The sequence below is a fragment of the Sebastes umbrosus genome, chromosome 5, assembly GCF_015220745.1.
Source record: "Sebastes umbrosus isolate fSebUmb1 chromosome 5, fSebUmb1.pri, whole genome shotgun sequence".
NCBI classification, from domain to species: Eukaryota; Metazoa; Chordata; class Actinopteri; order Perciformes; family Sebastidae; genus Sebastes; species Sebastes umbrosus.
The window spans coordinates 7,996,372-8,010,807 of NC_051273.1; the positions used below are offsets into that span (position 1 = coordinate 7,996,372).

General features: G+C 41.2%; 1 protein-coding gene across 1 annotated transcript in view; it reads right to left on the minus strand.

Annotated features, from left to right (window-relative positions):
* The window catches only part of raver2 (ribonucleoprotein, PTB-binding 2), a 96,326-nt gene that overhangs the window by 8,704 nt on the left and 73,186 nt on the right, over positions 1-14,436 (minus strand). Inside the window, exons 7-15 of the mRNA XM_037770344.1 lie at positions 11,579-11,661; positions 11,380-11,478; positions 10,717-10,855; positions 8,971-9,308; positions 6,107-6,215; positions 4,520-4,701; positions 3,683-3,796; positions 3,114-3,215; positions 1,302-1,520 (exon numbers count right to left, since the gene is read on the minus strand). Of these exons, the coding sequence (XP_037626272.1) occupies positions 1,302-1,520; positions 3,114-3,215; positions 3,683-3,796; positions 4,520-4,701; positions 6,107-6,215; positions 8,971-9,308; positions 10,717-10,855; positions 11,380-11,478; positions 11,579-11,661 (1,385 nt within the window). The remainder of the gene's footprint in view (positions 1-1,301; positions 1,521-3,113; positions 3,216-3,682; positions 3,797-4,519; positions 4,702-6,106; positions 6,216-8,970; positions 9,309-10,716; positions 10,856-11,379; positions 11,479-11,578; positions 11,662-14,436) is intronic.

Sequence of the window (14,436 nt, forward strand, 5' to 3'; positions counted from 1 at the left end):
TACTGTTGCTGCTTCACGTGAAAATCCTTTCATCGACTTTTCTGTCTGCTTTTATTGTGAAGCAGCTGCAGTAAAATAAATAGTGATCCTGATACCCTCTCGGAGTTTCAATAACTCCTTCTTTAATGCAAACAACAGGGTTATGACCACGGCTGACAACTCATACACTACAGAATTACAGAAAATAAAAGTCTGTGCTAATATTTATTATATTGTTTTGGCCTTTGTGTAAGGATTATCTCATTACACATAAATCCATCCAGTAGTGGTTATTCTGAATTATTACTTTGAATTCACCGAGCTGAACAGCGATCCTTCAGCTCCCCACTGTCAACAACTAATAACCGCCCACTAACATCAGAAGTCAGAGGGGAAACACTGAAGTAGCTCACTGCAATATGAAATGTTTGGATTTTGTCACCTGAGCTGAGCGCGCTCTCAATGATCACTTCAAAATGGAAAAATAATTGGGGGAAAAAGTAGAGTGAAAAAGGTGTTTTCTCCAGCTTCACTCCCACATGTAATAAAAGTGTTACATCCTGTATTATGATGGTGGGAGAAGTATTCAGGACCTTTTACTTGAGTAAAAGTAGCAATACCACAGTGTATAAATACTATGTTACAAGTCCTGCATTCAAAATCTTCCTTTGAGTTAGTTGTTAAATATATTTTAAGTGCCAAAAGTTAAAGTATTCATTATGAACATTTCAGATATATCTATATTATATTACTGAATTACAATTAGTGATGCATTAATGTGTTCATCCCTTTAATATTACAGCTGATAAAGGTGATCTTAACTACTTAATATACTGCAGAGTAGCTTAATCTATAATAATACATCTTCATTTGTCAGTTGATTTATATTTTGTATTAAAGGGACAGTGTGTAGGATTTGGTGTCATCTAGCGGTGTGGTTGCAGATTGCAACCAACTGAGTACCCCTCCGCTCACTCCTCCCTTTCCAAGACCGCGGTAAGGTGAGCCGCTGAGTGCAAAACCGTGGTAACACCGTTTGCCTCGCTCAGAGGCCATTCTTACAATAATAACACTACTTTAGGAGCAACAGGAAGTTAGATGGCGGTTGGCGGAACCACGGTTTTACACTAAGCGGCTCACGTTACCGCTGTTTCCTAAAATGTTACACACTGTTCCTTTGATAATCTGAATCTGCAAAGTAACAAGTAACTAAAGTTGTCAAATAAATGTAGTGGAGTAAATAGTATATATTCCATCACTGCTCACAGATGTACTAAAGGTGTCACATCCTGTATTACAGTGTACATTTTTTCTCTACTCACATAGTAGTAGGTGTTCCAGTCGGGGGCGGCAGTGTGTGCGTGCGTGACGGGGTTTGCCGTGGCTGCCGCCGGGTGTGGCGCCTGGAGGAAGCCGGGCATTAAAGGCAAGGTGCTGTAGGCTGGCAGCACGGCAGCAGCTGGTAGGACGGCCGGTGGTGGGGCGGCGCCGTTACTGACTGCGTGCAGAGAGACTCCTAGAGGCTTACACACATCTACCTCCTAGAAGAGACAGTGAACGACAGGTGGTTGACTGTCTGAAGACTGCAAGTCAGGAAAAACACAATAAAGGTAATATTCCCCAAAGCCACTTTACATTTTAGGGTCCATTTTGTTGACAAATTAACCGACTCACACTCTTTTATTCATTTATTTCTGCGCCCTAGTGTCTATTATGAGACGTTCTGATGTCTGATGACACACTCATTCGCCTTCTGTCTGCGGATGTTCTTTTCCTTGAGGACAACGAGCCAAAACTAAGTGCTACAATGTCATGTCAACATATTTTTGGTTAAGTTTAATGTCAGAAACGCATCGTATCATTTTCTCCAAGACATCAGTTTCTCCTCCAACAGTGAGCTCAGTCGACCAGAATGCAACTCTGGCTGCATCTTCAAGCAAACACTTCACACAAACACTTCAGACAAACACACACACTCAGTCGTACGGCCTCCAGCAGCAGCAGATAAGCCTGGACCTGCTGCTCAGGGTGTGTGGAGATGTGTGTGTCAGCTGCTGGGTGCAGAGTGATGCATTGCCTCTAATAGGGTATCAGTGTCTTAGAGAGAGGTCACACAAATTGCATGTAAATACCAACATGCTGCTCTGAGGGCTGCAGCTCAGATCATTTACACTGCGTCTGTTTCACTTGGTTTTAAAGAGCTTCTGATAATTTCTACAAACATAATTAGTCATTAGTATGCTGTAATTAATAACTTCTGCAAATTAATTAGTGAATGGTCTTAAACTAATAATGTTGACTATTATTATTCATAATAATTAAAATTTTCCCTAAAATTCATATTACTATTTACCAATTCAAAGAAACAAATTATTAAATTGTATCAAACTTTCCTCCCGGGCACTTAAAGGGTAACTTCGGTATTTTTCAACCTGGACCCTATTTTCTCATATTTTTGTGTCTAAGTGAATAATGGGGACAACAATTTTATAAATTGGTCCAGTATTGATGGAGAACGCTGCAGCAGCTAAACAAACTGTAATGTAATCATTTGGGTCAACCACCGTTGACCGAATCTGAGAGGCTCAGATTCTGTAATTAGTAATGTGTCTGACAACATTACAGAGAGGACCCTACAGAGAAATTAAACGTTATTGACTTTCTGTTTGTCATTGTGTCATGTGACTTGTTGCCGGAAGAGACGACGGTAGAAACGTGAGTGTGAGTGGAGAGAGGAATGCCACGGGACACCGGTGTTGTCAGGGTTTGTTGTGTTGGAGTACAGAAAGCTTAGCTCAGTGTTATCTAAATGATTTTCAATGTCATGGCTGAATATTTAGCTTATTTCGACAATGTGCAAGCTATGCAAGGTTTCAGAACGAGGCTTCTCTGAGCGAGACACACAATAACAAACAGACCGGATCAAGTGAAAGATAAGAAAAACGTTTTATTTCTCTGTAGGGTCCTTTCCATAATGTTGTCAGACACTCAACACAAGTTACCCTTTAACGGATGAGCGTCTGTGTTCGTGTGGGACCTTGACAGTAAGGACATTTTAGCATTTGGGTTTTCGCTGTTATGGGGGTTATGGTTAGAATCATGTTTTGGTTTGGGTCAGGCGTGTGTGTGTTTACCTTGCTGGCGTAGGCCTGGTTGGCTGCTGCAGGCTGCGAGTAGTACTGAGTGACCGCCTGCATGTAGGAAGTGTAATCCCCGTAGGTCGACACCGGAGGAGCCTTGAACACAAGAAGGGTAATTTACAAATTCTGTAGGGCTCATTGTTTAAAATGCTTTAAAGCAAAAATCCAGGAATGTATCTGCATCTATTGAACATTTAGCGATTTAAAAACGCAAAAATGGAAACCAAAAATGCAAAAATTCAGTGAAAATTAGATTTTAAAAATACAAAAACAAACATTCTTTCCGTAGTTTCAGTGGTAATTTTAGAAGACTTGGATGAAATTTGGTTGATCTGCATTGTCTTTTGTGTTTTCTCCTCATTTATCTCATCTATCTCATACATAACATATTCTGAGCAGTGTCCCAAATTGTATGATGTATGGGAACATAAAAAAATCATTTCACCCAATCTGCTACTTTTTGGTGAAAAAATAAATAAATTTAACACTAAAATGATGAGCCATAATTTTGCACACACAAACGCACATCGAAACCCACACAGTTACAAATGAGTGTGTGTTACCTGTGTGTGCTCCTTGCTGTAGTCTGTGGCTGTGTTGTCCTGTGGAGCAGCGGTGTTGTAGGTGTGAGCTTGTGCTTGTGCTTGGTAGTGCTGGTACCACTGCTGCATGGCCTCCTATGATACACACACACACACCAGCAAACATCAGGTGCAGAAAGATGAATGTTTGCTCAGTAATTTTCTTGTCTTTGCTGATTTTTTTGTCTCTTTCTTTCTCTTTCTTTGTCATTCATTAACCATTGTTCATGCCGACGGCTCTCCCCTGTTCCTCTCCTTTGTCTTGTCTTTCCAGACAAATTAAACCGACCGTTTTATTGGTTCTCTAATCATGATTCATTTGTTTGGATGAGTAGATTGTAATTAACATTTAAAATTGGGTTAGCATCGCGCTGCAAATATCAGATGTGTCACTTGCTGCTGGAGGAGACATCGCTAAGACGAGAGCAGAGGAAGAAAGAAAGAAAGAAAGAGATGCAGACAAACAGCCAGTAGGGAGGCTTCACGACTTGTTCAGATTGGAGTGTTAAGACAGATGAAGGGAGCAGGGACAGATGGAAAGACACGGCGCTCTCTGCCAAATCCTCTCTCATACTGTCTGTCCAAATATCCATTCCCATTCTCGTCTCCTCCACCTCCCTGCCTCCCGTAGTTACAGCTCACTCTGTCACTGCTGCTCTCATCCATCCACTCATTATGTATCCATCCATCGATCATCTATTCAGCACCCATCCCTCTCTCTCACATTTTAGGCAGAGTAACACAATTGTGAACACACATCCATCCATCTATCACCATATTTCTTCATCTGTTTAGTGTGTCCTGTATGAGCTGCGGTACCTGTGTGTAGGCCTGGTTGTATTGGCTGTAGTCAGTGGAGGTATCAGTGCTGTATTGGGCTGTGGTTGTAGCTGACACGTTGTGGGAGTAGGAGCCGGAGCCCTGGGAGACGACGGGAGCAACCGAGCCGCCGTACACCCCGGAACCAGGCTGCCCTCCCTGGGCTTTGTTCCCCACTGATCCTGGAGGAGGAACAATGAGTGGGTGATCACACATACGCATTAACATGGCAAAAATATCTCAAAGTAATCCAACATTAATCCATCTGTTGTGCCCTTGGCTCTGAAACATTTATAGCTTGCTCCTTCATGGAGGACGGCAGCTGTAGTCCTTTTAGATTAACCACAGCTAACCACTCCTAAAGCATCATCCCCTTTTCCAAAGTTGACCTCTATCTTCAGTTTGCACCAAAAAATCCTCACTCTGCTTTTGGAAGAGCTTCGAAACTATGACGAGGCACAGAAGCAGTGCATTAGTAGCACTGTTGTGGAGAAAACCATGAGTGTTTAACATACTTAACATACAAACCAACGTCAGATGAGTGCTCAATGCTCCAGGAGGGTTTTAAAAGAACTGTTCAACATTTCACCCGACTCCACTGTTATCCCGCCATTAAATAGGCGCTATCGCTCGCTACAGTAAAAGCCTCATAGATGTGGATCAGTAGGGGCCTACTACGCCTACTAAGTTGAAAAAGTGAAACTTAAAAGCAACACGTTCTAACACGTTACAAAACTGCATGAAGCTTTACATTTTGAAGACAAACAAAACAGCTTCTTTAGGTTTAGGCAACAAAGCCACTTAGTTAAGTCTAGGGAAAAACTTGTGTTTTAGCTTAAAATAACTACGTTTCAAATGTGAAATGTGTTCGAAAGTGAAACTTGACGCTTGTGAACACGTCTATCATCCCCGACCCCCCTCGCCTATGGAATTTCACATCGTCTATACTATAGCACCTCACTTCCGCTTTTGCTCCTGTCATAATTACTATGATCTTTAGAGGTTGCTGTTGCCTGCTTTTATTCCTTGTTGTATCTTGTTTGTTTAACCCTTTGAAAAACCAAAGTGTATAAACTATGTCTTGGCCTGAGGCAGTAACTTCCTAGAGTCTGGTCATCACTGTGAGGTAGAACAAGCGTATTACTCAAAATCTCGAAATATTGCTATAAGAAAGTTTCTATGCACATTTTCATACAATTTCACACGTGTCTTTGACGTGACTCTGGATTGCTGTTGGAATTAATTGTAACCAAGCTGACCACAGCTGCCTCCTTACATGAAGGAGGAAGCGATAAACATTGTAGAAACACATTTCAACCCTACAGACAGTTAGTTTTTGATACTCAAAAGATAGATTTTTGGAGGAGTTTTCCTTTAAAATGAATATATAGTTTTGTCAAAGTCCTATTTTTATTAATAGAGGTGAAAGTGTTTCTCCGTGGGCCGACCTAACGTGTTCAAAACAGAAGAGTTGCTATGTTTTTGCCAGATGGTCAAAAGTACTGAAAGAGCTACCTTAATACAGCTGATTGCACATACAATAGGATAAGATAAATGCATTCATTTGTTGTGTGTTGTTGTGCTCACCTTGCAGCACCACCCCTGGCATCACACTGGCCAGGTTCAGGTAAGGATTGGAGGGCAGTCTGACTTCTTTAGGAGGATCGCCCAACAGAGAGCCCTGACCACCGCTTACCTAAACAGAGAGAAACACATTGAAATGGTGTCATTAGGAAGTCTTGCAGGTCAAAGAAAACAACTTCAGTCTGTAAGTTTTACAGCAAATTGAATTACTGGTCAGTCTGCCCTACAACCTCTGATCCACCACCTCTGAATCCTTTCTATCCTCACTCTTAACTTGAATTTTCAACCACACCAACATACTGTACCAGCCTCAACATAAGGTGTTTAATGTTGCAGAGATTCTGATGAAGTGCTGAAGAGGCTGTGGAAACCTGGGAGGATTGTACTCTGTTTAATTACACTTTCCCTCCATTAAAGACACTTTAGAGAAGACAGCGCTGGGACTGCAATCAGTTCCCATAAGAACTTTAGCACTGTGATTATCTCTGTACGCTGACTTATTACCGATGATGATGTCAGCATAGCAGCTCTTTATTTAAACCAGGACGAGACAAAGACATGTAGAGGAGCAGAAAGGCAGTCAGGTGTTCAGTGTGCAGAAAGGTGTACATGTGAACAGGGCAGGTAGACACTTAGGGGTGACAGAGTAGAAGAGAAAAGGTCGGGCAGAGAGGCAGACGGAAGGCCTCATACAGTATCAGTAATTAAGGGAGAGACAGAAGTGTATTATGGGAATTTCCCAAAGGGAGAGCCCTTGAGGGACTATGGCTGTTTATTCATACGCTCACACAATGTGTGTCTTTTGAAGCCCTGATGAGGCTAAATCAGGAATAAATACCTGTCCACAAGAAACGGGTAGAAAGAGAGAGTAGTGATGAGGGACTTTAACAAATATATCCGGTAACACTTCATTTTACAGGTCCGCAAATTTCATGGTAATCAGGTGATCAGGCACAAATCTCACCCTTGTGTGGCTTATTGTCTACGCATATGTAACTTGGTAGCTAATGTAATGATTCAGAGGTTTTTAAGAAATTTCAAAGAAGTTATTTGCTAATAATTCTGAAACAACAGCTCAGCGATAGTCAAGTGTATCTCGGTCAATAACTTTGTTGTTTTTACTATTTTTCTGTAGATAAATACAGCTTAAACAGAGGAGGATCAATGAGCAGAAACATAAAAACATGATTTGATGATCAGTCGACTACAGGCAAGACTTGACCAATCAGAATCAAGTATGTAAATTCTTAGTCGGGGACACCCCTAGTTGTTTCCAAGCCCAAGGAGCACATCATGAACTAAATACATTAGAGTGTGGGGTTACAGGTTAAAAAAAGCCCCATTCACAACGAGCTAATCCATAGCAACTCTACCCTGCTCTTTATTACGTTTGGGGAAGTTTATACTCCAGCAACCCCAGCCAACGTTACCAGAGACAGTGTTAAGTTTAACAAACGCATTGTTAGTCGTCACCCAAAAGGCCTTTTCTCTTGTCACATTTAAAGATAAAACTTAGGCTACTGTTTGAAAACATAAACAAGTATGAAAGCTTAGCTGAAGTATCCGGTCTGAACCTGGTCATTTATTTCTATATTTGTCCTTATATTATACCGTAATGCTAGGACTGATTAGCTATACACTGCAATACAATACTGTTTCTTTATTTATATGCCTTCTAAGTAACATAAATCGTCAGCTGATGAGAACTTTTTTGTCTGGGATGTGTAGCTTTAGCTTTTCTCCTTTTAAAACGAGTCAGCCTGAAAACATTGAAGTCAGCCAGAGACAGCGTTTTCAACAGACTCATGAAACTAGAGTTGTCTTAATTAGCTAGCTAGATAGAGCTAATAATATCTGTCTGCAAAATAGGAGTTAAAGGTGGAGTCAGCGATTCTGGAGAAGGATTGTTGACCCCCCTCTAGATTTACCATTCCTCTCGCTCTCACTCCCACTGCCTTTCTCTTTTTAGCACCAACGCCGGTTGCTGATTGGCTGGAATAGTGTTGTGTGGCTCGGTCGGAGCCATTTTTATTTACAGAGCCAGGGCTGTGATGGAACACCAGATTTTATTTTTAGTGCACACACAGAAACGGACAGCTAGTAGACCGTAATTTGATAAAAAAAAAAGTGGATTGGATCAGAATCGCAGACTGCACCTTTAACAGGCTAGGAATGAGCAGCTGCTTTTGTCTTTCTCTGTCTGAAAACCCATTGTTTAAAAAATGAAGAATTTTGAGGGGATAATCTGCCACCATTATCATTGTAAACTGCAAAAGGTGCATGAAAAGGAAAGCTTGGCAGGCGTAGCAACGGTAACTATGAGAACAATTAGTTTCAAAGAGTCCTCCTTGATTTGTCCAACCAACAAATGGCAATCGATTGAATATGTTTTTAGACTGAGAAAAGCAGAATAAAACACTGTTTAACTGATTATCAAGTAAGGGATAATGTATAGCAAGCTGGTCATTGTTTTGAAATAAACCCCTTCAGGGCGATGTGACGCGATGACGCGAAGCATCGCCCTGAAGGGGTTTATTTCACAACAACGACCCGCTAGCTGTACATTATCCCGCTTATTAAACGGCTACATACTTAAGAAATCAATAATTTGAGTCTGACATCAGCGCCCATAGCAACGGTCTGTTATACATAGCAACATTCTGCTATAATGAAATAACAGACTGTAGGACGCCGTGATTGACCAATCAGAATCAAGTATTCAAGAAAGCTGTGTAATAAAATAGTTTAATTTCCTGTCAATCAGAGAGATCCAGAGACCGGTGACGACTCATGGAGAGATTCAGAAGTGACTAAAAATAATGTGAGATGCAGAACAGGAGGGACGGTGTTTGAGGATTTGTGCTCACCATGCCAGCCAGGGGGCAGCCATCTGAGCTGTTGTGCTGGCCTGCTGTTGTATAAACTCCTCCGGGGGGTTTAGGTGGAGGAGGACCAAGTCCTGAGTTACTTATACCCAAGGAATAGCTCTGTCCCTGATGGGGATGGGAGCTCAGCATGGTCCCAGGAGGAGCTGGCTGCCTGTCACAGGAGGTGGAGGAGGAAGCAGAAGGGTTTGTGGAGATAGAATGGGTGCTGTTCTGCTCTCCCATTCCTGCTCGACCCTGGAGGTATGGCATCACACCTGCTGCCGATACCACTACTGTGGCATTGTGGGCAGACGATGGCACTGACTCGTGGCCCAACTCTGTAAGAGGAGAGGACATAGGACAAACATAAAATACAACACAGAGGCACGGAATAGAAAAGGAAAAGATGAAAAAGTAAAGTAAAAGAAAGGAAGGATGGAAATGACGGAAAACAAAAGAAAAGGAACAAAAGAAGTTAAGGAAAGTGAAATATGGGAAAGACAGGAAATACAGCACAGCAGAGGAACAATGTAAAGTAAAGGAAATTAAATGAAGGGGAAATGAAAGCAAAGAGAGGAGAGATGCCAGATAAACACGTGAAATGATTTTTACTGATGACCATCAGCGTCTCCGTCTCCTCTGGAGAGACACGAATCACTCAGACAGGCTGGAAACTGAGAGCTCAGCCCGACCGGCTCTGCAGAGCCAGCTGTAATATATCGTCACTTATCATGTTTATTTACAGCCCAGCTCTTTGCTCCACGCTCCCCAATATTTCACTCACTCCAGGGTTTAATAAACACAAATATGTACACACAAGCACAAAATAAACATACACAGACATAAAAGCACACATAATTTAAAGATGCACACACACACACACACACACACACACACACACACACACACATGCACCACCACACTTATTATAAATCCAATATTGCTGTGACAAATGGCCTCCACAGCATAATAAGAGAATCAGCTCTAACAAGCCTTAAGCTAACAATCCCTGCAGACACATGCACTGATAAAAGCCTCACATTACACACACACACACAAACACACACACACAATCAAAGAGGGACACGCAAATACATCAGCACACATACGCACAACTGCTATGATATATCATTTCCATTTAAAACAACACAGCTTTTCTCAGCTGGAGATTTGAATTGTAAATGCACTGCAGTGTTCCTGCTGATGTGTTGTACAGTAATGTACAACTGTGAGGCGTTCAGGAATCTGCAGAATGGGCAACCCCGACAAACATATTATGATCGAGGGTTATTTACATATCTGTTTACACGTATATCACTCTCTTCTTCTTCTGTGTTTACGACCTTTTATTGTTCAAAAATACTGCTACACATCAATTCACACTTTCAGTAAGAAGAATCCTTTTTACGACAGTGAGAAATATCTGAGAAAATACAAATACTCTTTGGGATACTGATATGTACTCTCTTTACTGCTTGATACGGGTGGCCTCAGCTTGCTTTGTTTGACAGCACAAAACAGAAATAGGGTGCTGTTATTGCAGAGCTAATTCATCAAACGTTTTCCGATGTTCTTACGATGGCAGCTGAGAGAAGTGAATGAAGACAACTAGATGAATTTGATAGATGGAGCATTAAGAAAAACACTGGTGAGAGACGTACTGCAGGTCTCACAGTGGTCTCATTAGCTTGCAGTAATGACACCAAGTCATTTGACGAGGGCGTACTGATACTGAGCCCTGCTCACCTGTAGGGGAGTCTCCCAGGAGGCCTTTCCCCAGCGGCACGAGGCCTTGAGGCCGCATAGACAAAGCTTTCTGCATCAGCAGCCTGGACGGGTCCCCAAGCAGACTGGAGACCTGCGGAGGACAGAGGAGAGACGTAATCTAGAGATTATGTGAGGAAAGAAAGGAGAGAGAGAGTGGAAGAGGTGGAGAGAGAAAGGAGATAAGAGAGAAGATGAGGGAGAGAAAGGGACAGCAGTGAGTGTTCAAGTATCATGCATACAGTATAAATTACACTACAGTCTGCATTATCATTATCTTTTCTCCTTTTTTACATCCTCCAGAGAAGCCAGAAGAAATTACAGTATGAGGAAAACGCCGAGCAAATACACAGGGGTTGAGGGTCAAAAAAAGAAAAATTTAAACAGCATTCCTCTTCATCACTGTGACTTTTAACTTTCACTTCAGCAATTAAAGACAACACCAGAGACATTTTAAAATATGCAAATCAAAACGTGGAGGGAATCTGAAACACCTCAAGGTCTTCCTTTTAAACAGTAAAGCAGCAATTAGGTGGCATGATGTACGGGGGGGTTGTGCTGAAGAGGAAAATGTAAGAGCACAATGCGCTATGATTAACCCTCACCACTAACTAACTCATACACACACACTAACAGGTGTCTTACGCTGCTGATGCGTTTGTCTTTGATGTGAAGGAGCTGTTGCTGTGCGAGCTGCATATGCAAGAGGTTCTGGAGGACTAGTCCATTACCCAGCATAGCATTCTGCAGGGCAAAGAAAAAACATACATTATTGTAAGAAACACATCAACACACACACACACACACACACACTGAAAGAATAAGGTGTTGATGTTATTGTGACCTGGTGTGCTTTTCCCAGTGTGAGCAGAGCTGTGGTGAGAGGAGGTCTGAGGAACGGCAGGCTGGTGTGACGCCCGTACTTCCCTAAAAACACAACAAATAAACACATCAGTCAGTGCTTCTCTTTGTGATTTTTTTTAATGCATTTTGTTTCCACTGATGCATTAATCAATCATCATTTCAACTACCTTATTAGTCAGACAACCTATCCATCAGTCACACCGTCTTCTGTTTTATAACAAGCACGAGTAAAGCAATATTGGGATATTATGTTCGCACAAATTGCCTCCATCATAACTTTTTCCAAGTTTAAACTTCATTTTGATGTTGAAGATGCAGTTGAAAAGAAGCTCAAACAAACAGCAACAAAATAATCAATACAGAGAAGAAAGGCAAAAATGCAAACTTCAAACGTTCTGTCTTTATTAAATGTACTGACAGTTTTCTCAGGAACAATAGAAGCGGCCTCTCGCTTCAGCATCTCACTGGTTGTTTTTTTCATTAATTCAGTAAAGTGTTTGTCTGTATCTGTAAAATGCTAAAAAATTCAAGAGAGATATTGGAAATTGTATAAAGAAAAAAAAAAAACATATTCCCTTTTTTTGCAGAACCAAATGGCTGTGAATCATGCTGAACTATGAGATGATTTAGAAATGGCAGCCACAGTGCTTAAAGGAGTTTTCCTTCTCTTTGTATTCTTCCACCACCACATACTAGGCACTACACACTCAACATGTTGTATTATCGTTCAACACACTGTTGTGTGAATAAACAGTAGTATGTATCTTTTCGGACGGACTAAACTGTAATTACCACATCACTCCCTGAGAGCCTCCTTTCCTGTTGGAGACACGTAACCATGGTAACCCGTACCAACCTCATGTGACCCAGCGATGATTTGGGAGAATCATGAATCAAGTCTGAACTAATGTTAAAAAATATATTACGCCTAGCAAAGTGAAATCTTATACTTACACTTAAATTCAAGAACTACTGACGTTACAGAGCTGTCCGTCAATGTCTGTTATGAATGTTGTTGTCACTACCGCATTGCATTGTGGGATATTTATGCCGCTGTAGTGTCCAGTGTTTGCCTACTGTGATATTTCACTGGAAATTGTATGCAATTTGCGTACTAGATTTCATACTAAGGTTTCGGACATACTTAAAAAACTCACATACTGTTTTAGCCATACACTGTATGTAAAGATGGATTACATGACAGCTCCCCACAAGTGGTTGTGTGTAGAAGGTAACCTGCAAATTCCTAAAACTTGCAAAAACTCACGCAAGACTCGCTGCCTGACGACCTATTCTAACCTTAACTATTCAAAGTTAATGCTCTACCTTAACCATCTCGCGAGAGCATCGCAATTTGTGTGTTACCTTCTAGATATGACCCCAAAGTGAAGCCAAAACATCTCGATCGCCCCTTGGTGGCTGGCTGCAGCATAGGTCATTAATCCCGCCCCCTCTATGTTAGCGGATGGGAAATGGGCCAATCTTAAAAGTCAAAGTACACGTCAAATACATTTTGCCCAGAGATGGTTTCTGTCATTTTAGGTAGTTCTTATCACGCTGATGTACTTTCAAGTCTTAATATTTCTGATAAGTTTGGTTTTAATTAGTTATTTGATGCTATAAAAAGGGTACTTATAGAGATATTATGGTTAGTTGTGTCTTTCTAGCCAAACAGCTACCGTTATGCTGACGTAGCAGCGAGGTGGCTCACACTGACAAACTGCGGCCGTGCTCCGCTCGTGCTCGAGTCGGGTGGGTGTGTGGGCGGGACCTCGATACCGCGGCTCCAGCACTCCGATCACTACTGCGCAGACTCTGGCTCCAAATGATATCAAAATCTCAAGATGGCAGTCGGGATATTTTGGCTTCACTTTTGTACAGTGGGAGGAAGTGGAGACGCGTCGTCCATCTTTATATACAGTCTATGCTTTCAGCGTACTAAATAGTATGTTAATATAGAATTTCAGATTCAACCATCGTATGTTTACTAGATTAGCTACTGTGTTGTATTTCCTACAGGGATTTAATGTTGGATCTTTGCTTCTTCAGGCATAAGAGACAATGTACAATGTAACTCATTTTAAAGTTAGTCTACACTTTTGTGAATGCTTCAGTTATTGTTATTCATTTTTTGGTCCAACTTTTGTTCATGGTGTAATCCTCAATTTCTGATTTGTTTTCACACAATTTGTTTTCACAGTTTGACTTCTGCTTCTAGTTAAAACCTCAAAGGCCAACTTCTGTCTTAAACTTTTATTTGAAGTGTGTTAAGCTAGCTGCTGCATAGCCGTGATAAAAACAACCTGTCCGCTGAGGAATGTAATTAAATTGTGCACCAATAATTGCCTTTTCTTCCAAAAAGGATTAAGTAATGAATAAACAACAGTTTCCTTCTGTTGTTAATGGCGATCAAGTCTAGAGGAAGAAGACGTACCGCCAATTTTTTGTTTGTTACAACTGTGTTAACACCCGGTGTGGTTTTCTATGTAATGCTGAAAAATTTGAATTGCACATGTTAAAAATGAGCAGTTACAATGTCTTTTTTTCAGTGGACACAGAAAAATCAATCCTCTTGCTTATCAAATCACCATGGCAACAACAAGAAGTAAGTTTGCATTGACCGACATTCATTGATTATAACTAGTACGGCTTGTTGTCTTTAAGCTGCAGTGTAAAAACTACAGAACAGATATTTTTTAAAATGGAAAAAAACTTCATAGATTTCCAAAATCTAGGAGGGTTTGCCCACATTCACACACTAAAACACGTTTTCTCTGTTCAGGATTCATATCAGCAAGGCTTCTCTCACCTTCAGGCGATTGCCACCGTACATTTGCA